We start from the raw sequence: 22449 nt of genomic DNA on the forward strand, positions 1-22449 counted from the left end.
CATTAGAATACCATGACTGGCCACTGTGGAAATAACATGATCATGGCAGAAAGAGCAGAGAGTACAGAGAGTGGAATGAGCCTGATATTAAGTACAGTAAACAGTACGGACACGACCCCCTCTGAGGTAGTCTTAGGTGACATATCACCTTGTGACGGACAAAAGACCTGTTTGTCTTTCTGAAAATAGTAACAGATTTGTTGACCTCAAAGACTATCAATCTATATATCAGATTCTGTGTGGAAGGTCACTTGTGGTGTGTTATGTATGCGAACATGTTCTTTCTAGTGTTGTGTGGGTTATTTCTAGTGTTATGTATGGGTCGTTATATCGAGTGTTATGTATGGGCTGTTATTTCTAGTGTTATGTGTGTGTTGACATTTCTAGTGTTATGCGTGTGTTGTTATTTCTAGTGTTATGTGTGTTGAATTGATATTTCTAGTGTTATGTATGTGTTGATATTTCTAGTGTTATGTGTGTGTTGATATTTCTAGTGTTATGTATGGGTTGATATTTCTAGTGTTATGGGTCGTTATTTCCAGTGTTATGTATGGGCTGTTACTTCTAGTGTTAAGCGTGTGTTGATATTTCTAGTGTTATGCATGGATTGTTATTTCTACTGTTCTCTGTGTGTTGTTATTTCTAGTTTTATGTGATTTCCATTTTCATGCTTGTGTAGCGCAGTTGGATATAGTCTGCTTTGCTAAGCTTGTGTAGTGTTACATGTAGGTGGATTTAGTCTACACTACAAGTACAAAGTATCCTCTCCACAGGACATTCAACAAGTGTTGAACTCAAACTGATGTTTGAAATATAAAATCTAACACCTGGGTACAAACAAACATCATTAGCCTAGCTTTTTGACCTTAGTTACAATGCAGTGTTGATACTAAGCGTGTATCCCATACTGTTATCGTAAATGAAAAAGAGAAACAGTTCCAGGCTTGGTGTGAAACAGTGTCATCATCTACACTGGTGTTTATGACCTTTGACATCTTGCATTTGCATACTAGATAACATACATGATTTGTTCATGTACTAAAAAGCTATATCTCTATGTGATATTCACATGAGGAAACAAAGTGCAAACAGTGTGAAGACAACTAACAACGATAGACCACACCACCATCCAAACACCACTTTTTTTGTGAACTGGGGACTTGTTTGCGGCAAACATACTTTGTCAGTTTGAGTGGCAGGTGGACAAATTTGTACGACTGACCTGTTAAAATATTGACATCCATTCAAGGACTGACACATGAGTAGTTTTATGCAGATCTGACTAATACATGATACATTCAGTGCTTGCTTACTAAAAATTCCAAGTGTGTCAGGGCAAGAATGTAAAATAGTCCGAATCTATACACTCTACCCCAAGGCATGTACATGTGGACAAATATACACAATTTCAGCTTTCAGTGGATCCTTTTTCTGGGTTTCTACAGCATTGGCTAATCAGTGAACTTGTTAACAATAAATGGCAGAAAAATGTGAACAAATATTTCAACGGAGCACTCTTTTTCTCCCAATAACTTTGGCTCACACTTGAAGCAAAAAATGTACTAGGAGTCTGGATGCTAGTCTAGTTCCTATACAGCATCGTTACGATTTCCACCTCAACTCACAAAAAAACACAAAAAACCCACAAAAAACACAAACAAACCACACGAAAAAACTCCCAGAAAAACAAAAAAAACACAAAAAAAACAGAAAAAAAAACCAGAAACCAGTTTGGCATTCAGACTATCTCTAACTTAAGAGAGATTTTAAGATTCGATGTTGAATAGCATTAGACTAGTTTGTACATAGTATTAAGTTTTGGGGTACATATAATATACTGCTTTGACCTCTGACCTTGGAAGACGCTATTGATTTACATCATGGTGAATTGATAGAACTGTAGCTGATGCTAGTAAAGTAGACAGTTTGGAGTAAAAGAATTTGAATTATGCTGTTAGTCAACATTCCATTTGTAAGACAGTGTATGAAGGTCAGGACATCAGATGGCTGGTTAGCACAGATTCCATGCCGCCCTGCCCTCGCATACAGTAGAAAAATACACACCATCCAGGGCACAAAATTAATGGTAGTCTGACGTCCACAAACTACCAATTCTTGTCATGGGGGCGACCATAATTTGCAGCTGTCAGCCTGCTCAGACGACGACTGATTGTGTGTTGATGTTGAAGATGAAAGATTCTGAATGAAAGCCTTTTTATTACATTCATATTTATGTGACTAGTGGTCACCATCTTCGGGTTACCAATTTTGGAAAAAATTCTGAGCCATGTTGTCTTAAAAATATGCAGGACAACACAGGATAACAGCAGGACAAAAGCAACCAATGTTGATATGGGAAGCAGGTGGTCAAAACACAAAATGACTGGTTTTTGAAACTTCTCAACACCCACTCTTTATTATCACAGCAGTTCTTACTCAGAATATTTCACGACAGGACACCTGGCTTTTATTTAGGTTAGGTTAGGATAGTGCTATTCTTCTTAGAACCTTTCAGATCTCAGACCACATTGACATCCAGACTTGGGGAGGATTAAAATTTTGGGTTAGAAGACTATAGTTCTAAGTTGCTTCTCAGCAAAAGACTAGTCCCATGTAATCTATATTGTGCCATTGATAAGGAAACACTAATCTCAGGATGTGGGATTCACACATTGGCCTTTAAAATGAATCCAGGTAAATAGGGTTGTCAATTTTGATTTTGTGATCAGGAAATAATGAATTCAAAACTCCCATTCACATTGATTCCAGGCTGAGGCCTAAAAGAGTAAAATTGTGTGGTTCCGATTACGCTCAATTTTAGAATAGGTGGGGTAGGTAGATTTTTTATTTTATTCAAAATTTTTTTTTTTTCGTATGTGAGTGTCTAGTTCAGGTAGTTATGTTTTCCATTGTTTTCCATATGGTCTATGTTGGTTTCTTCCTATCAGATATACAGCCATTACAGATTGAAAGAACAGTTTTATATTGTCTTTTTTTTTAAGTTGATGTCAGTTTCTGCATCCACTATTTCTTGCGAACTTCGCAATTTTTTTTTCTTGAATACATTAAAACAAGTTTAGAGTCGGCATGAAAAACTATTTGGGGTCAGGTAACGGGAACAAGCAAATTTTTTTTTAAGCCTAAGGCCCTAAGGGGAAATGAGATTACATGTATTAGGAAATGGTATCATCACACTATGGTTGGTCAAGTTGAGATAAATTGCCTCATCACGAGATGTTATTAATAATTTACTGAGTACCATGGAGTCAACTGTTACTAAAACTAGATAAAAATATACAAGCTGTCTAGATGTAAGTACAAAGAACCACAGCCTGGGGTCAGATACAAGAATAAGAACCACAGCCAATACCTTCAATGCAGGTCAAGACAACTAAATTCTTATTTTTTGGTCCCAGACCCACCCACCTCCTTCTAACTAAATTGGCCAAAATTGAAAATTGTTTCAAACAGCAAATCAATTTCAAATCTGTATATTAGTATGTAGTTCTATGAATACAAAGCCAGTACAGTACGTAGAGGAAAAAATAGCTCTTTTATTGACACTTTACTGTATTTTAGTGCCATGCAGTGTCCCCTCTAAGACAATTTGACGCGCCACTGACACACACGGTGTCTAGTCACACACCAAAATTTGGTGTTCCCCTATCTCTTACTACGTGGTGCCTCACAAGAAATTTATCATTTGGACTCACAACACCAAAATTTGGCTATCATTAGAGGGTACACCGGTGCCATGTATTTACTGTGGTGAAAATTATTCCATTTCTCAATGTGATATTTTTTAGAAATATTTGTATTTAGGGGTACAAAACAGATTCTATTACAAGTAAAATTGTCTTTGTAGAATGAGAACTAAAATGGCTCACCCCCCCCCCCAAAAAAAAAAAATAAAAAAAAAAAATTAAAAGAATTCATTTGATCCGACATTGAACTATTGATCTTGCCCCCAAGTACACAGTACACAGTTCAAACTATAGACAGAATATTGAATACGGATAAATTCAGCTGTAGTTTTACAGTGAACCAGACTGATAGATTACTGCTATACATGGACATTCCTAGACTAAACCCTACACATGGCCCCAAGTCACTCTATTATTCCCGCCTAGTTTTGACACAAATAGGCTTAGCCTGTCTATTCAAGTATGATTTACAGTGTATACTGAACTATAGCTTAGTACCCATGTTGCGCTGTCTGTCTCTCTTTGCTATCCTTGTGTCTGAAGTGCCTAGAATTGGACATGTTTCCAGGCTAATTAATTGGGTACTGAACTTAACACTAAAAAGAATGACTTTTATTTCAACAGTGTCTGTTCAATAATCTAGTCAAAATCACGTACTAGCCAGCGGTACCTTGTAACACGGAATAAAATATCGTGATTTTGTGTCATTTTTGGACAGCCCCAAGTAACTTGATTTTTCCAGTTTAGTTCAGTACTTGTTTGCTGTTTGAAATATATAACTACAAGTCCCTGTATGATATTGTAATTTATCTATCAAAAGAACTGTCATTCAGCTGGCACTATTTGACAATCTTCTCCAAATCATGCACCAGAGTGTTAGCAGTACATAGTCACTGTATAGTGGGAATACGCTTGTCTTTGTTATTTGCAACTGCTACACAACTTTCACTTCCACAAAAAAATCCTCTTTCGCAATATTCACTTTCACTTCCACGCTTTGATTACATTGTAATATAGAATAGTTTGTTTGTCAGTCAAGCAGACAATGTAATATTAACAATCTAACTTGATATGATTTCGATATTCAGTTATAATTTATTCTGTGGAAATGGTGATAATTTAATTCCATCAGCACAGTTTCATAAATCAATACACTGTAACCAAATACTTGACTTCATTATTCCATATTATTTCACCCAAAAAGAAAACTGAACGGTCTCAACGAAAAGAAACTCACACGTAAAAAAAGGCTGGAAGTTCTACTTGAAAACTTTTTGGTAATATATTGTATTTGCAGTTGTATGAAATTGGTAAAAATACAATTTTCTTAGAAATAACCGGATAATCCTGACTAGCTTGTATCTTGTTCACATAAATCAGGTCAGTAGAAAGCTTTAGGTCAGAGGTGACATAGCGAATATTTTGTATATGGTCAAAAATTCAAAATGTCTGTTTAGTTAGCTGATATAGTGTAGTAGTCCTTCACGTCTACGGGTAGGCTAGAATACAAGCCCTTCTCTTTCTGTTCAGAGATATCTATGGGGATATTTTCTTGAATACTAATATCTAGATCTCTTTATCATCATTTTAAACCATAAATGCTTACAATAGCGTTTTTGAAAGCGTGGTCTAAATCAATTTATAAAGTGGGTGGTATTTCTTGGCTGACTTTGCCAAACTTAAAAAAAAAATCAATAATGCACTTTGAATAAGGCCATGTCATTATAATGTACTAAGAAGAACCATGCTGTAAACTAGTTATTTATGAGAATAATATTGATCAACAACACCTACAGAGTTGGGCAAGGTAAAGAAAAAAAAACAGCTTGCTTGTGACTCAGAAGTGAAAAATAGCAGCACATAAGTCTTTGAATGGAGTACACAGGGCAACTCAGTAAAAGTTGACAAGAAAGGTTTCATTCATGATGCTGTATGTCGATGTAAGACAATGGAGTGCTGCAGACATGACCAGACAGGCCACATGCCATACAAAACACACTGTTACCAATACACGGCCTACACAATTCATGGCCTACACAACAGTAATTGACAGGCCACTAGAGAAACCAAGCATGATTCACTTTTGTCCCTTACTGGCAGTTTCTTTGATGAGTGAAAACACCCTTTGTCTATTTGGACTAAGGTAGACTAATGCTAGTAGTTTGGGTCTTTTGTTCTCAGCTGGAGTCAAAGAACACATTCAGCAAACCATGAACACATACAGTAAACCATGACAATAGATGAGAAGCTATCTGCCAAGTATTGGCATCGTGATCTTTTGTGTCGTGTTAGTCAAAGTCTGCTGTGTCATGGCTTGGTTCCATATTTACATATGGACTATAACTTATAAGCAACTGACATAATGCAAAGCACTTCACAAAGTGTCTACAAGACTCAAAGAATTGCAAACAGAATCTATCAGTATCATGCGATATATATCTTATGAATAAATTTGGTTCTTTCATTGTAGTTTTTAAGAAGGAGCTTAATTTTTTTCGACAAGCAGAATGAAAAATACACAAGCAACATACTTAGTGAAATTGACACGCGGAAGGTACTGAAATTAATATACACAAACACACTGAACACACACAGACAGTACTGACATGGACACACACAAGCTACATATATCATGAAATTGACTCGGGAAAATATTGAAATTAACACATACTCAGAGAGCACTGAAACTGACACACACACATACACACACACACACACACACTCACTCACTCACTCACTCAGAAAGTATTAAAGTTGACACAAAAAATGTGCACAGAAAATACTGAAATGGACACTCAGCAAGTACTGAAATTGACATGCACACAACATACTGATAATATGATATGGACACACACTCAAAATTGAATGTGCTGAAATTGACACACTCAAAGTACTGAAACGGGTACTGAAATTGACAAACACACTGAACATACTGAAATTGACAAACACACAGAATGTACTGAAATTGACACACACACTGAAGGTACTGAAATGGGTACTGAAATTGACACACACAAGTACTGAAATGGGTACTGAAATTGACAGTCACACACTGAAAGTACTGAAATTGACACACACTGAAAAAGTACTGAAATGGGGACTGAAATTGACACACAGAGTACTAAAATTGACAGGCACACAGAATGTGTTTACACAGAGAAGAAGCAGAGTATTGAAATGGCCACACTTAGTATGTACTGAAATAGGCACACACAAAAACACACTGAAATTGTTCAATTTGGACACCTCTCTCAAGCACTAAAATAGACATACTTGGTGTACTTAAGTTAACTGACTATTGTGAAATGAACAAACTCAAAATGTATTGAAATTGACAAACAAATATTCTGAAAATGGACACTATGAAATAAGTGTTTAATTGGAGATCATGGGATAGTCAACAAAACTGATTTTCATGGAGCCCAGATAAATCAGCCAAAGTTTGCTAAATATCATTTTTAATAGTTAGTATTGTTAACTTCTTGGAGTCTAGTTTTTGAAGCGACTACATAGCTTTTGTCTGAATCACTCAAACATCATCTATGTAATGAAGTTGTGCCATTTGGTCAGGTGATTACACATCTGAGTGAGAAATAACATGTTACATAAGACAGTCCTTAAGGACAATGGTACAAATACTGGCTGTTTAAAGTATCGAAACCACAACCACACAGACAGTCAAATCTGCCCCAGCACTACATCTCACTTGAAAACAAGATCCTTTCCGCTTCCATATGTTCATGAAAACCTAAGTAAGATCTTCAAGAAATACAATATCAACACATACCACAAACTGCATACATGTACAACACCATCAGGAATCAACTTGTATGCCCTAAAGACCAAACTCCACCCACCAAAAAATACAGTCATTTAAAACCTCAAATGTGCAGACTGTGATGCAAAGTATATTGGAGAGACAACCAGATCATTTGGAATCTGCCTTAAAGAATACCAAAGGCAAAACAGCTCTCTCATAGCTGTAGGGGAACATATGAAAGCCATCGCACACACCATAACAGAACAGTCAATGTTCCTGGACAGAGAAGACAAATTTTAGCCTAGGAAAATACGAGAATCCATTGAAGTTAGAGAACACCAGCCATCCCTCAACCATGACTAAGGATACCATCTCCCACCTATTTACAAAACTGTAGTCAGGTGATTCCACTAGGTCACCGGACCAAACAACATCATTATAAGTTGATGACACGTATAAGTGATTCAGACGAAAGCTATGTAGTGGCTTCAAAAACTAGATTCCAATAAGGTATCTTCACTATTACTATACTACTATACAAAATTACTGTAAGACAAGTATCAATTTCTATTCTACTATCACTGTAATACATACCTGTAGATCTGGTGGGTAGATTTTTAACACACAATGCCACCGACTTCCTGGTAGAATTACTGACTGAACTTCCTGTATTTCGACTTTCTTTACTGCTGGCTCTGCTGCTTTGACTGTAAAAAGACATTTGGATCAATGTTAATGGTAAAACACACAGTGCTAAATATTCTGAAATATTGTGTTAATGATGACAGTGAATTACCATATGCACAGCGATAAATGGCATGAGAACACATAAACCTGTCCTGTTCCTTGACTATTTCTTAGAAAGCAGGAAACACATGTTGTATGAATTATTTTATTTGAAATCCATGAACCAACACACCATTGATAATGAAAATTGGCAACAAACCATTTCCTTATATATTGTACAAAATAAACTAGTATGGAATCCATGCAAATGGGGTTTTGAATTTCTTATTTTTCCATCTGGATATCAAAATTCAAAATTCCCAATCACCTTGATTCTAGTCTAATAAACCTGCCATGTGAGATTTAAGGCATGTGACCCCCTCATAATTTCCAAAATTTCAACAATAAACAAATACATTCAGTAAACTCAGGGTGTTAACTTGACCTTGTTCAGTCCTTGACCATCCACTAAATCTTCAACATAAACAACAACTGCACAGTCAATGCCACTATCTGAACTTTGACCTAGTCTCATTGCCCTTGACACAGCTGTTAGTTCAATGCTTAGCTATCAAAACGATTGGACTGTTTTGTACAATATTTATTCTTTGGTCAAATCAAACAGTAAACTGAACACACCTTCAACACTTAAAAAAATGTACTCTAACACATCACAATGTTGACAGGAAATCAATATTTAACATGTTCAACAATAAATGTTTCATACCATTCATGTGATTTTAAATCTCAGGTCACTTTGAAAGGTCAGTCTTCAAAAGATACAAATCGATGTAATAAATTGTATTGTGATTTACACCTTAGTCAGTGACAACATAAAAAACTATATTTCCTTAATCTTGATTGAATCACAAAATCAATTTACAAATATATATTCAAATTATTTTGAAAGGTTTAGGACATGAATCATCTCAATCCCAGGTAATACTCTCTCTACCAGGGAAGTATTTGTTGGACACAAAAAATACAATTTGGACAAAACAGGATCTAAACATGATAGAATACTTATAATCTATTCAACTATTTACTGTTGTTTTGTGTGGCAACAGTTTAGAGGCCTACCCTGAATCGATTCTCTCTTTCAGGCCTGACTGATAATCTGGTGCCATATGTTTATTTTTTTGTATGTTTTTTTTTTTCATTTTTGCCAGTGAAATTTTCTATCAAGAAAGGACCCTATGAACATATGAATGCTGTGTTTTTAACAACTAAAGACTGACCAGAGACAGACACAAGTTTGTGAAGTACTCCTTTGAGATAGCATAGCATAAACTTATCAAGACAAATAACCACCAAATTAACCTGTGTTTACAAGAGGTCACTTTTGAGGTTCTAATAATAGCACACATGGTAGGTCATTTGCATACAAAATGAGCCAATTGATATGCAAATTACACATCATTGTTTTTGAAAGTTACAAAGTTGACCTAACAGCTTAATTGCTAAAGAGGAATCTAACACCTTTCTAGACCTTTGTGTGTGTTTTTAGCACTCTATTGGTGATTGTGTTTGTATACATAAGATTGGATTGAAATGTATTTATCTCCTAGACACACTGGATACCTTCTCAGTACATCAAATTTATCCTCTTTCTCCAGAGGGGGTATTTGTTTGTACACAACTAAGTACAAGTCAGGGAGAAAGCAGAGTAAACACTAACATACTTGGAGCACCAACTACTAAGTATATAAAGCTACCATTGGCTTGATGTTTGTCTTAGAGTTATGGCACGGTCATTTTAAGAAATTAAAACAAATAATTGAAGTAACTTTATGAAAATTCAAGATGAAAATACTGAATTCATGTATTTTGGACCACTTGCATTTGAACAAATGTCACATCACACAAAATTAGCATGTGTAGAAAAATATCTGTATTTTTCAGATAATGATATAAGACAATTGAGATTACTGTCAATTCTGGGGCCATCATTGTGAATAACAATTTCTACTTCCCAAGTCAAGCAAAATTTTTGTAATTAGAATCCCAGAATTTGTTGATGTCTGGTCAGATTTTATTTCAGAACGTGGTTGTGACGTTTTCCGATATTGTACATAGAAATGATCAATAAGTTTATTGACTAACCTGGGTGATCTGTGTAAGAGACTATCCCTGCTTGAACTTCTGCTACTCCTAGAGTCATCGCTATGACTACTCCGAGAACGACTTCTTGAAACATCCGTACTCCTGGACCCTGAACGAGAACGCGACTTGGAATGAGACCTTGACCTTGACAGTGATGCCGAACGAGAAGGAGACCGTGAATGTGACCGTGATCCAGACTGTCTTGGTGCAAGCAACTTCTTATGCTTTTTGTGTTTTAGTTGTCGAGGTATCTCAATTGGCGGGTTATCTCCTGTCCTTCTCCTATGTTCATATTTACTACCGTATTTATATCCAGAGACGTACGGCGTCGTAGGTCTTTTCTGTTGCGGGTATGCGACCCGCGAATATGCCTTACGTCGCGAAGCAGCCGGGTAATACATTGCAGCAATGTCTTCATTATCATAGTACGGTGCTGCAGGGGCAGTGTGCTCATAATGCCTATCATACATACTGCGATCGTAAGCGTATCCACTGTGGTCGTAATTCCTATCATCGGCGTACCTGCAATTATAAACGTGCGGAAATCAGTACACCAAACCTGTAATTTCATTATAATTTATCTCAATAATATTAGAGCCATGAATATTACAGAAATAAATACATGATTCAATTTTATCATACGAACAAAATACGGACGGAATAGCTTATTTGGCTGCATAATGAGTGTGTGTTGGACCATGTTAACATATGTGCATTGGTGCCTGACAGTAAAGTGTATACCTTATTGCATATTAATGTAGACATTTTATTTCCTACATAGTGAAAAGGTCAGGGTAATCAATTATCTTGTATGTCTAGCCTTTCCATTATTCATTCCTTGACATTTTAAGCTATAACTAGGCAGGCCTCATGCGAGGTATTTCATCACTGCTCTCAGGGCAGCCTCTGCTATTTTCTCAATTTGTCACTTTTGTCAGTAATTGTTAATATCCCCTAATTCTGTGCATGACAAACGATTCAAGTTTCTATTTTTTCGATTAAAAGCAATTTTAAATTTGATTCTAAAACAGGAACTACGAAATCTCGAAATCTGTTTATTTGAGAACAGAGATTGTGCTGCTTTGATGGCCTAAATTTCATATGTTAACATCAACAGGACATATCATGTCGCCTACTTATAATATAACCTCAATGTCAAACTCCCTGTGCTTAGATCACATGACCACAATTTTGCCCAGAATACTGACAATCTATATATCATAGCAACAGATATCCCACAAAATTTTCACCCCCAGTTTTGTCTCAGATTTATATCAATTTATAAAATTTATACTGTATTATGGATTGACTTTTTACATCATCCACAATTCAAAGAAATACATATATCGCCGACAGTATGAAATATATTCATAAATTTTATGACATTTTCACTTCAATTTTGCTATGAAATTCATGGTGTTCCAACATGTGAATTTCATACTTTTGTTCGTAGAAAATTTCAAATATGTAGTTAATTTCTTATGTTCATTTCAAATTTCCAGTGTTAATATCAGTACAAGAAACATATACCATTTGTCTTTCTAGTAAATATTTTGCATGACAAACTCATCAAACTGCTGGAAATATTCCAGCAATTTATTTCAATTTACGGCTACTTACACCTAATTTTGTTATACTGGTTGCATATTTTATGATAATTCAAGCGATGACTAATCTGTGCCAATATATGCATACTAATTTGCTGTGTTTCGTTGTCAAGAGCTGCTGGTTATTTTTATCTGATAACCATTTTTTTTAAATTTTTATTTCCAATCAATCTTGCTTAAATACATTATTTTTAAATTTCTAATTTTAATCTTAAAGCTATTTTTATTCGTGTGCATTTCAGTATAAATATTTTTTCTCTTTAAAATTTATATTTTTTGTTGTTGCTAGGGTCATTTCTGTGTATGCGAGTATCTATGACTAAATTTCTCTAATGAATTGTGTATAAACTGCCATTTTATTGAGATGTGTGTTTCAGTGTTAAAATTAACATTTCTCTACTTTTTTTTCATGGGGGTTAAAATATCTTCATTTTTTTATTCATGGGGCCACTTCAATGTCCATATCTCACTTTTCTAATTTTATTTAACACAGTCAGTTATTGGGGTGCATTTCAATATGTTCTTGTTTATTGACAATACCTCGTGTGTGTGTGTGTGTGTGTGTCTTTGTCTGTATCTGTCTGCAAGTCTAAGCTGTCACTATTCCAACACAACATATTATTTGACAATCACTATAACATACCAATGAGTAACTAAAAAAAAAATTAAGCAAATAAAAAAAATCTAAATTTTCAAAAACCCAGGTAACGAGATAACTAAAATCAAATAGATTGCGTTCTCCATTTTCTTGCTGTAACATAATGCAATTATCATATCTTTATTGATAATTTATCATTGAGAGTGTGTCTCCACGGTGACGTAGACACATATCATACCATGCTGTTAGTACTATATATACATAGTCTATCAGTTACTTGGATGTAATCTGTTAGTGGAAAAAATAAATAAATTTATCAAGAAATGAGGCTTCACACTACACAATGAATAAAATACCAACCTTTGAATGGCTTGTTTCTTATACACCTGGTAATCCAGGGGTATGAACACTAAGCCAATTTTAAGAGCCACATAAACAATACATTTTTATTTAGAGAACCCAAAACACATGGACAAATAAGTATATCCAGGGAGACAAAGGGAAACCCCAGGACACAACACTGCAAATAGAAAATCCCAGAGAAATTGCATAGATAATATATAAGTTCGGTGCTTTCTGCGAATTAATTGTTCCAATGCAGGAATGTCAATATCCGTCTTTATTGATGTTTATTATTTCCAGGGAACAAAAACCAAAAAGTCACGGTAGTAAGCAATACCCGGGAAAGTTCAACCCAACAGTTATATACTCCATTGTTGGGATTTTATTATAAGTGTCACGGGGACTGGGGCAATGATTGATGGAAGTCCGATAATAATACGTCATCCCGGGGCTGTGTTAGTTTGGAAGTCCGATAATAAGTCATCCAAGATGTCTGCCTAGATAGATATATCCATACGTGTATATATATATATCCACCAACTATTCAGCGATGTATTCTTTGCAACAGTTAAGACTTATCCACATAACTGATAGAGTAATCAAAGTCTGTCTTGAAGTAAAGTCACGAATGTTGAATGTCAGGATAAACTCCAATGATATTGATACGATTCCGAAAGGTACAGCATATATGGAATATGTTCCCAAAATAGTAATCTGGTATAAGTATCCACTGATAGCATACCACATGACTGATAGCAGCTAAAGTCTGTTGATATAACTACATCCGTTATGTAATTGTCAGGTTTTTAGCAACTGCAAGTGTTCTCCATACATAGACCAGACCTACTGCTATAACCCATGGCAATACAACTGGAAGAGCTGCAAATAGGGATATTCCAAATTTCTGGAGACCTGCTGGATTAAACTCTGCCGGGAGTAGATCGCAATGGCAAAGCAGCAATTCCATGTAATAATATCCTGTTGATGTATGGTAGACATATTTCCAGATAATCCTCCTGGAGATAGTAAATAGCCCATTATGTCAGCTGCTGTTTATTATAATAGTTAGTATTTCTCCTATCCAGGTAGAATGTTCATTGCTGTGGATCATCTATCCAAATATGGTACATCCAAAGTCACGTGCAAAGGTACATAGTTATTTATTCCCTGGTAGAACGGCGTTGTCATGGCGAGTACACGGCAAAAATCCTCCAGTCAGTGGTGATATATGTTAACCATGATGATGTAATGGAAAACTAATTTCCTTGATGGTCTTGCTGACAGCACTGCTGCCATCCTCGACAACAGGAATATATCACCGGACCAAAAATCTTTGTATAGGAATAAACCGGAGTTAAAGTTCCCATGGAATTTGCAAGCAACGATACCAGTGGGATAATAGTAACCATGGCTAGAGGTAGACAGGCATGAGGAGACTACGATGACACTGGAGTATATAAATCCAGAACAACCAAGTCACAGCAGAATAGCCAACAGACGACCACTCACTGAACAAGGGAGAGATGCTGGCTATGGAGTTACAATAATTCCATACAGGGAGACATACATTACGAATTAATCCAGTGAAATGGCTGTTGGGAAGTAAGCATCACACATATGAAGCACTTCATGCAGCGCTGTGTGCGGACAATGTATCACAATGGAACTAAAACAGACAAACCTACCCGTGTGTTTGAATTTTTTTTTGAAAACTTACCCTTCCCGGACATAACGCGACTGGCGACTGTAAGCACTACTGTAATCCCTTGTAGCCATCATTGATATGTGCGGCGATGGAGAATCCTCTCGTTCGTGTATATGTACTACAGTACCAGGAGTCCTTTCAGGTTCATTGTAGTCTGTCCTCAATTCACGATCACCAAGTTTATTAACTGCTTCATGAGCATTTGTTGCAGATTTAATATCAACAAAATCCACAAATGCAGACAGGGTTCCATCTGACGAACGCTTAGGTAAAATCTTAACACTTTCAATACGTCCATACCTAAATATTGACAAAGAACAAGATCAAAATTAAGTCCATGATCAAATTAGTAACCAGTTTCACTAAGCTTCAACCTGGTACATAAATGTGTTAAAAGTTCACCCTCACACATAATATGGAAATTTGTCACTAACTGTTCTAAAAATAAACCATCTGTTGTCTGTAACTGTATAAAAATAGACATACCATATATCAGAAGGGACAAATGAAAGAAAACGTCTTGGGCTTCCAAACTGATATGCACTACAGCAACATCAATATTCATTCCATGTTCCATTACAGAATCCTTCCCCCATGGCATTTCAAATTCGTTAGCATTCGACAAGCCACTGACATATATCACGTTTTATGTATTTGATAAAGTTGACAAATGTAATCACAAATTGTATTGTGAATTTGTGAATATATCGGCTGGGAATTTTTTTACGCCATACTGGATGTTTTAAAACTAAAATGCAGACTGTATGTTGTATATATTACGTGTAGGGTCATACAAGACGAAACGACGGACTTGTCATTTTCTCTAGCCCTGTTAAGTTGTATTCGACTCATTGTTTACTACTTGTACACGACAAAGAATTTGACTTGCAAGTTGCAGAGGGATTTTTATGATACCGTTCGATCACTGGACGCGGTGTGATTTTATCGAGAGACTTAATAAAATTGGCAACGTCTGATATTTCATAGTGGCCTTATTTTGGCGTACTACGACCGTTTTATTCATCATCATCATCAAAATGGCAAATTAATGTCTGGCTAGACTAATTTAGAGTGATTGCCAAAATGTTTTAGAATTTATACTTTGTTTGAATGCCTTAGCACGCACACAGATATTCAATGAAAGCAAAATGCGTGCAGATTGGCGTGTCTTACATCTTAGGTCTGGGGTGGATGATACAAATGTTAGTAAGAACGTAAATGGGACTCGACCTGGAAAACATGGCGATGTCATTTCAACGCGATGTACGTGGACCAATATTCGTAGTACTACCATACTCACCGCTTAAAATGTTCAACGATCTTCTCCTCGCGGATATTTTCCGGGAGATTTCCGACCCAAAGATGTCTTGTCTCACGCGGCATCTTGAAGCAATAAATACTCCCACGATAAAGATCCAAGAAGTCGGTATTTCAGTGAAATTCCCAGGTAAGCTCTGGCATTATTGTCCCTTACTCGTTTGTAATTTTGCTTCCCTCTCTCTGTGGTGACGTCACCACTCGCACTGAATGATGGGATTATATCACATGATCACGACCAGACCCCGCCCAAGCTTCAGAGCTGAGAGAGTTCGTGGAAATGCGATAAGCTCCGCGCACTATTTTAAAACTTTCTACATGTCATTTGCTTTTTACTTAGTTACACCCCAAATGCAGGTCTTGCATATAATATGTACAATTTGTATCCGCAGTGGGGAACGTTTTTAGAGCTTAACTTATATTGGTGTTACATAATGTGATTGCAATGAATGTAGAGTGTATTTATACATGTATGCACATGCACTTATTTTCGGGTGTTGTCTCTCCTTTTCTTTTACATTCATTTATTTATAGTAATTACTAGTAAGTTTTGAAGTAAGCTTTGTAGATAGATTTCCACTGTTCAGGGAATGAAATATAAACGTGTTGGGCCAATTTTCATGTTATGTGGTCTGAGGTGACTAGGCCATGTATGCCTGTGGTTTCAGTGATATGTACATATTCGTAAAAGTGAAACATATTTTCTTCCGGGATTTCTCGTAGGGGTTTTCCTTTTAATACCAACAGTAAAGCCAGATATATATGGGCATGTCATGTATTGTTATGAAAGGGTATTTAGTAAACTGTTACTATGTAGGGCAATTGTCATTTCTAGTGCACTGTGTCACAGTTGTGTAGTCAAGGAGTTCATTGCAGGACAAAGTGTAATATAAGGTGTACTGACCAATCCAAAAGTGGGAGTGAAGATACTCAAAGACCAATGTTGGAATCTTGTGTTTTTGTTTCAATGATAATAGAATTATTTTGGTTATAAAAATGACCATAAATGAATGACAAAACTAAAAAAGAAAAACAACTCCTGTACAACAAATACTAGATATCTCGCGAGTGCAAAAACATTTCTGGTCAGGAGTAAAACTCAAGTACGAAAAACAGTTGGCAGAATATACTATATCATGCAGACTGATATGGAAAAAGTTGATGCAAAACACAACTTAGCTGAGGAACCATGTTACAAACAAATGAATAAATGAACATGTGGGGGTGGGCCTGGGTAGTAATATACTGTATGTTTCTATATACACTCATCCATACAAAAAACACAGACTGATAATAAATAATCTTGGTTTAATAAGATGGCTGGAATAACAAATGAGTCCAGACTGAGCCAGGAAAATAATTTGAAGGAAGTTATTCAAATGGACTGGTGAGTCCTATTACAGTATTATGAATTATAGTGATGGTGTTATGACTAGAAATTCCAGCAGAACTATTTCAATTTATCCTGGAACAAAAGACAAACAAACAAACTGCTGGCTGTTAAACCTGACTGGCTACTCCCCTATATGACTGTATTTACCAGTATTGGTTCCTTCAACATATTGCTTCTGATTCTGTTTCTGATATTTGTGTCGCTACTTTTGGGTCTTTTCTAGCCTTTTTATCTAAAATGGAATAGTTTTTTTTTCAAGCTGAAGAGTCTGGGTCCACTCTGTTTTCGACTTTGCTTGGTCTAAAATGTGGTCCATAGTCTTCCAATCATAACTATGCCATTAATTGCCCCCAAATTAAATTTTGCCTCCTGAGGGAAAAAAATACTAGAGTGAAAACTACATTTTGCACCCCACCATTTCCTTAGCATAAAACTACTGCAAATGTACTTTCATATAAATATTTGATCTTCTAAAAAACCTGTGATGATCTAAAATGGGGTGTTGGTTTTTGGTCAAAATAGATCTGAAATGCCCGGGGTGTAGGGTTGGCAGTATTGGCCTACCACAGCTGACCACTGGTACCACCCCCAGGGCTACTACACTCAAAAAAACAAGTATAGTGGCGTCACAGATCTAGTAAAATAGACAGGCTATAAATTCAGAATACTATTCAGTCTACTCAAACGATCTGTGACTGCTACTACACTCATTGATACAGAAATGAGTACAGCAGAGTCACAGTCCCACTGTGTAGACAGGCTAATTCAGAATAGGATTCGGTCTACTCAGTTGATCTGTGACTGCGACTACAGTCATTGATACAGAATGAGTACACCAGTCACAGATTCACAGAGTAGACAGGCTACTTTAGAGTTCGATTCAGTCTACTCAAAGGATCTGTGACTGTAACTACACTCATTGATACAGAAATGAGTACAGCAGTCACAGACCCACTGAGTAGACGGGCTACTTTAGAGTAGGATCCAGTCTACTCAAAGGATCTGTGACTGCGACTACACTCACTAATACATGAGTATAGCAGACTCACAGAACCACTGAGTAGACAGGTCTATTCAAAGGATCTGTGACTGCTACACCTGTTCTCTGAAACACACTTGCACAGAAATAAATAATAACAGAGTGATATTTTATTTATAAAATGTTTAACAGAACAAAGTACTGTGATATATATAAAAAAATTTAAAGACATTCTCTATTACACTGGAATCATTTAGAATACGACAAACACCTCTGGAGGGAAGCTCACCAAATTATACCATATAATTGTGCAATATGTGTTTGTTTGAATACTAAAAGAATGTAACATAGAAAACAAAAACACTTGACAGATGCCAACAAAATTTACATATCAAATGTCATTAAGGATACTGACCAATCAAATTTATATATCATATGCAAAGAAAGATACTAAGCCAATCAAATTTATGTAACAAATGTAAATAAAAATGCTGACCAATCAGATCTGCTGGTTACATTTGAGGTCAAGATCATGTAATGATTTTCAGGGTCAGTTAGTTAATGATCAGCAGGCTAATTTCCATGGTTAGTTTGTCTTTGTAGGTCATCTACCATGGTCAGTATGTAGATCCATGGTCAGTATGCAACTGGAGGTCAAATACCATGGTAAATGTGTGCTTTTGTAGGTAGGTCAAATGCCATGGTAAATGTGTGCTTTTGTAGGTAGGTCAAATACCATGGTAAATGTGTGCTTTTGTAGGTAGGTCAAATACCATGGTAAATGTGTGCTTTGTAAGTCAAATACCATTGGTCAATACGATAGTGTAGCTGGGTCACATACCATGGTAAGTATAACTATAGGTCACACACCATGGTAAGTGTAACTTTGTAGGTAAAGTACCATGGTAAGTGTAACTTTGTGGATCACATACCATGATAAATGTGTGCTTTCGTAAGTCCAGTACCATTGATCAGTATGATATTGTAGCTAGGTCATGTACCATGGTAAGTATAACTGTAGGTCACACACCATGGTAAGTGTAACTTTGCAGGTGAAACAGCAAGGTAAGTGTAACTCTCACGGTAAGTATAACTTTGTATGTCACCATGGTATTAGTGTGGGTAACTTTGCAGGTTGAATACCATGGTTTGTGAGTATCTTTGGTAGGTCAAATACCACGGTAACTGTGATTCAACACATCAAATCTCAAGGTCTGTAAAACTGAGCATGGAGAGTTCTCATGTAAATAGTAAGTGTCAATCTGCAAAGAACGTATTGGTTAATGACAGATATTGGACCTACCCTGTAATCTGAATACATAACATAAATTTACTACATTTCAAAACCAAAATTTTATGACAATACAATCATTCACTACCAAACACACAAATGCAAAAATGATTTCACTCAAATTTTGACAATTTTTTTACTTTAAAGTCAAAATTTTGGCACCAACTCATAAATAATATTGATTAGAATGATTCCAGACTAAATCAATCAGAAATACTGACAATTTTTTTTTTTTTTTTTAAATTTTGATCAAATAATTGTTGGCGGGAAATTTGGTGTTGTTTGGTAGTGAAGTGTTTTGTAACAGAACTTACATGTAATAGCAATCAGGGGAAATTAAGCATTAAGTGTCAAAGCCAATGATATAATTTTTTACATTTATAACGACATCTTGAAGGAATATGGCAAAATAAGTTTGTATTAATACTAAGTATGCTGGTGTGAAAATCAAAGTAATAAATAGAATTATACTGTGACATTGTCAAATAATTACAAATATTTACATCAACTTCAAAACAATATCGTCAGAGAAATCAGTCAGCAAGCTGTAAATTGCCTACAAGTATTGGTTTGTGTTACTACAGTACCATGATAAGTAGAAATCTGAAGTGCAGTATTCCTGATAATTTTATAAGTACATTTTAGTCCTAGTAGTTCCGATAGTCTGGTTCTGATGACCGTATTGCAATTTTAGACTACATTATCTTCACACATTACCGGTACGTCTAGTCAAGCTTGTTACTCTAGGTGTTAAATGTGGTTGAACCCCATGCTGGGCAAAGTGTAATCCATCACAAATTGACAGGCTGCCATCATAAAGCATTGTCAAGTTGGATTGTGGGAAATCAAAGGTCAAACGTTGTTGACCTTTCTAGGACTGATATGATATATGTAAATGTCCAACCAAACTCCACCTCCGTCTTTTGAAACTAAAGTCACGTGGGGCTACAATGTCATCATGTTTATATGAACACTGTAGGGGGGCACAGAATTCTGTACTAGAGTAACGAGATTGACTAGACATAATGTATGAAGATAACACAGTGTAAAATTGGAATGCGGTCGTCAGGAACTAGACTATAGTTCCGCCTATTCTACGAGTTCATCATGTTTACAGTTTGCAGCAATTTCTCCCTACATTACACTTACACCTACGAAAAATTATCAATTCTCAATACGGGGGGTGTACCAATAATAGCGTTTACTTCATGCTAGAATATTAAAATAGAACATGGCTAATGACTTTTTGTCACTAGCACCTACAGTAATGCATGTGGAGAGAAGTCGTAGTGTCAACCATGAAATCAAATTCTCTGACATAGTGCCAAGAGTAAAATTCACAATTCTGGTAACAAGGATTTAGTGGACTTTCCCTTCTCTCTTTCTGGATTGGGCCTCTAAAATCTTTTGATACAAACTAGTCAGTGAGTTCTATGGAAGATTACATCAGTGTTTCCCTTAAAAATAAGATTGAATTAATAGGGAACTTGGAATCCAGACTGAGCATGCTCAGATGCAAAGGACTATGGGATTATCTGTGGTTATCATAATACCTAATCTGGAGCTACTGATAAAATAAACATCACACAATGGTCAGGGTAACTATGAATTGATTATTTGTGGTTACAAACAATGTATCAACATTGTTTATAATACTTATTGATTAGTATTTATTATCACATTTCCCATGATGCAACATTCAACATGGCGGGTTTGCAAGTTCCCTATTGGAAAGTATGCAAATTTTATATTTGTCCCTCTCTCAATTACTGGGGTTCAAAAGCAACGATCACAAGTGTAGGGCTACAGTAATTTGGAAAGACAATAGTACGGTATCGCTTGACTTGACAACTTATCTGTAAAACACATCTTCATCTTAAGCACAGTCCCTCTATGTGATGATGTGAGATGTTGGATCATGTGGAACAAACTTGGGTGAACCATGAATCTGTGATCTATGTATAATTATGTGTAAATACTGTAATATTTCTAGGTGGGTGTTGTCACATGTATAGTTAGTTCCACTATTAGCTAAACAATAAAGACATAGTGAATATACTCTGTGTATTTGGCATACTCTTTCCCACTGCAGACCAATCCGAATCGGCCTCTAAACTACCCTGAGAGTCTCTCAGTTCACATTGGGCATTTGATAAAATAACATATTCAGTAAAGATTTACCTATCAATACACATTTACGGCATAAAGCATAATCTACAATGAATCCAATATTAATTTATAATCTTTTTTTTTTTTTTTTGGAGTAGTCTCATTTTTAAGTAGACTGGTACCATGTAAACTGAATATCTATAGCAAGGCCACTGCACCTGAATAAACTATGGCTTAACAGACTGAGCCACTGCACCTGAATTACTTAACATTGGCAAAAAAAGAGGCCCTTGAACATGTGTATTTCAAAAACTTACATTATAAGTATCTTAGTGGCACAAACGAAAGCAACTATTTCAAGGAGATGGTTGGTTACCTTTACCCCAAGCAGGTGAGGTGAAAGGTAAGGTCAGGTCAGGTGAAAGGTGAAAAGGAAGGGTTACATTAGAGAATCCCTAGGTTTCATACACTTGTATTGATCTTTACTCAAAGTATATTTTTACAAATAAACATTTCTCTCTCAAAAAAAAATGAAATGGAATGAAAACAATGTGCAAGATTAGTCAATATTTCCACTTAGAAATGAAAATTACTGTTGAAAGGCAGTCAACTTGGATTTTCACACAACCACATCCCTAGCTGATTCTCTGCCGTCAAGGACAGGTAATATATTTGGCATATTCTCAAAGCAGCTGAACAAATTTGTTTAATTTTCAATCTCCCCTCGACTCCACAATTTATATGTATTGATTTGTACTAAATATGACATTAAAGTAGCAATATGGAGGAGGTTTAGGTATTTATTTTGGATTTTT

General features: G+C 35.9%; 1 protein-coding gene across 1 annotated transcript in view; it reads right to left on the bottom strand.

The window, feature by feature from the left end:
• The window catches only part of LOC144451852 (uncharacterized), a 33784-nt gene extending 17756 nt beyond the window's left edge, over nt 1–16028 (bottom strand). The window contains exons 1-4 of the mRNA XM_078142758.1: nt 15846–16028; nt 14558–14845; nt 10294–10815; nt 8059–8171 (exon numbers count right to left, since the gene is read on the bottom strand). Coding sequence (XP_077998884.1) covers nt 8059–8171; nt 10294–10815; nt 14558–14845; nt 15846–15928 — 1006 coding nt within the window. The 5' untranslated portion in view covers nt 15929–16028. The remainder of the gene's footprint in view (nt 1–8058; nt 8172–10293; nt 10816–14557; nt 14846–15845) is intronic.
• Nucleotides 16029–22449: the final 6421 nt, after the last annotated feature.

Source organism: Glandiceps talaboti, chromosome 21 (assembly GCF_964340395.1).
Source record: "Glandiceps talaboti chromosome 21, keGlaTala1.1, whole genome shotgun sequence".
In the NCBI taxonomy this organism is placed as follows: domain Eukaryota; kingdom Metazoa; phylum Hemichordata; class Enteropneusta; family Spengelidae; genus Glandiceps; species Glandiceps talaboti.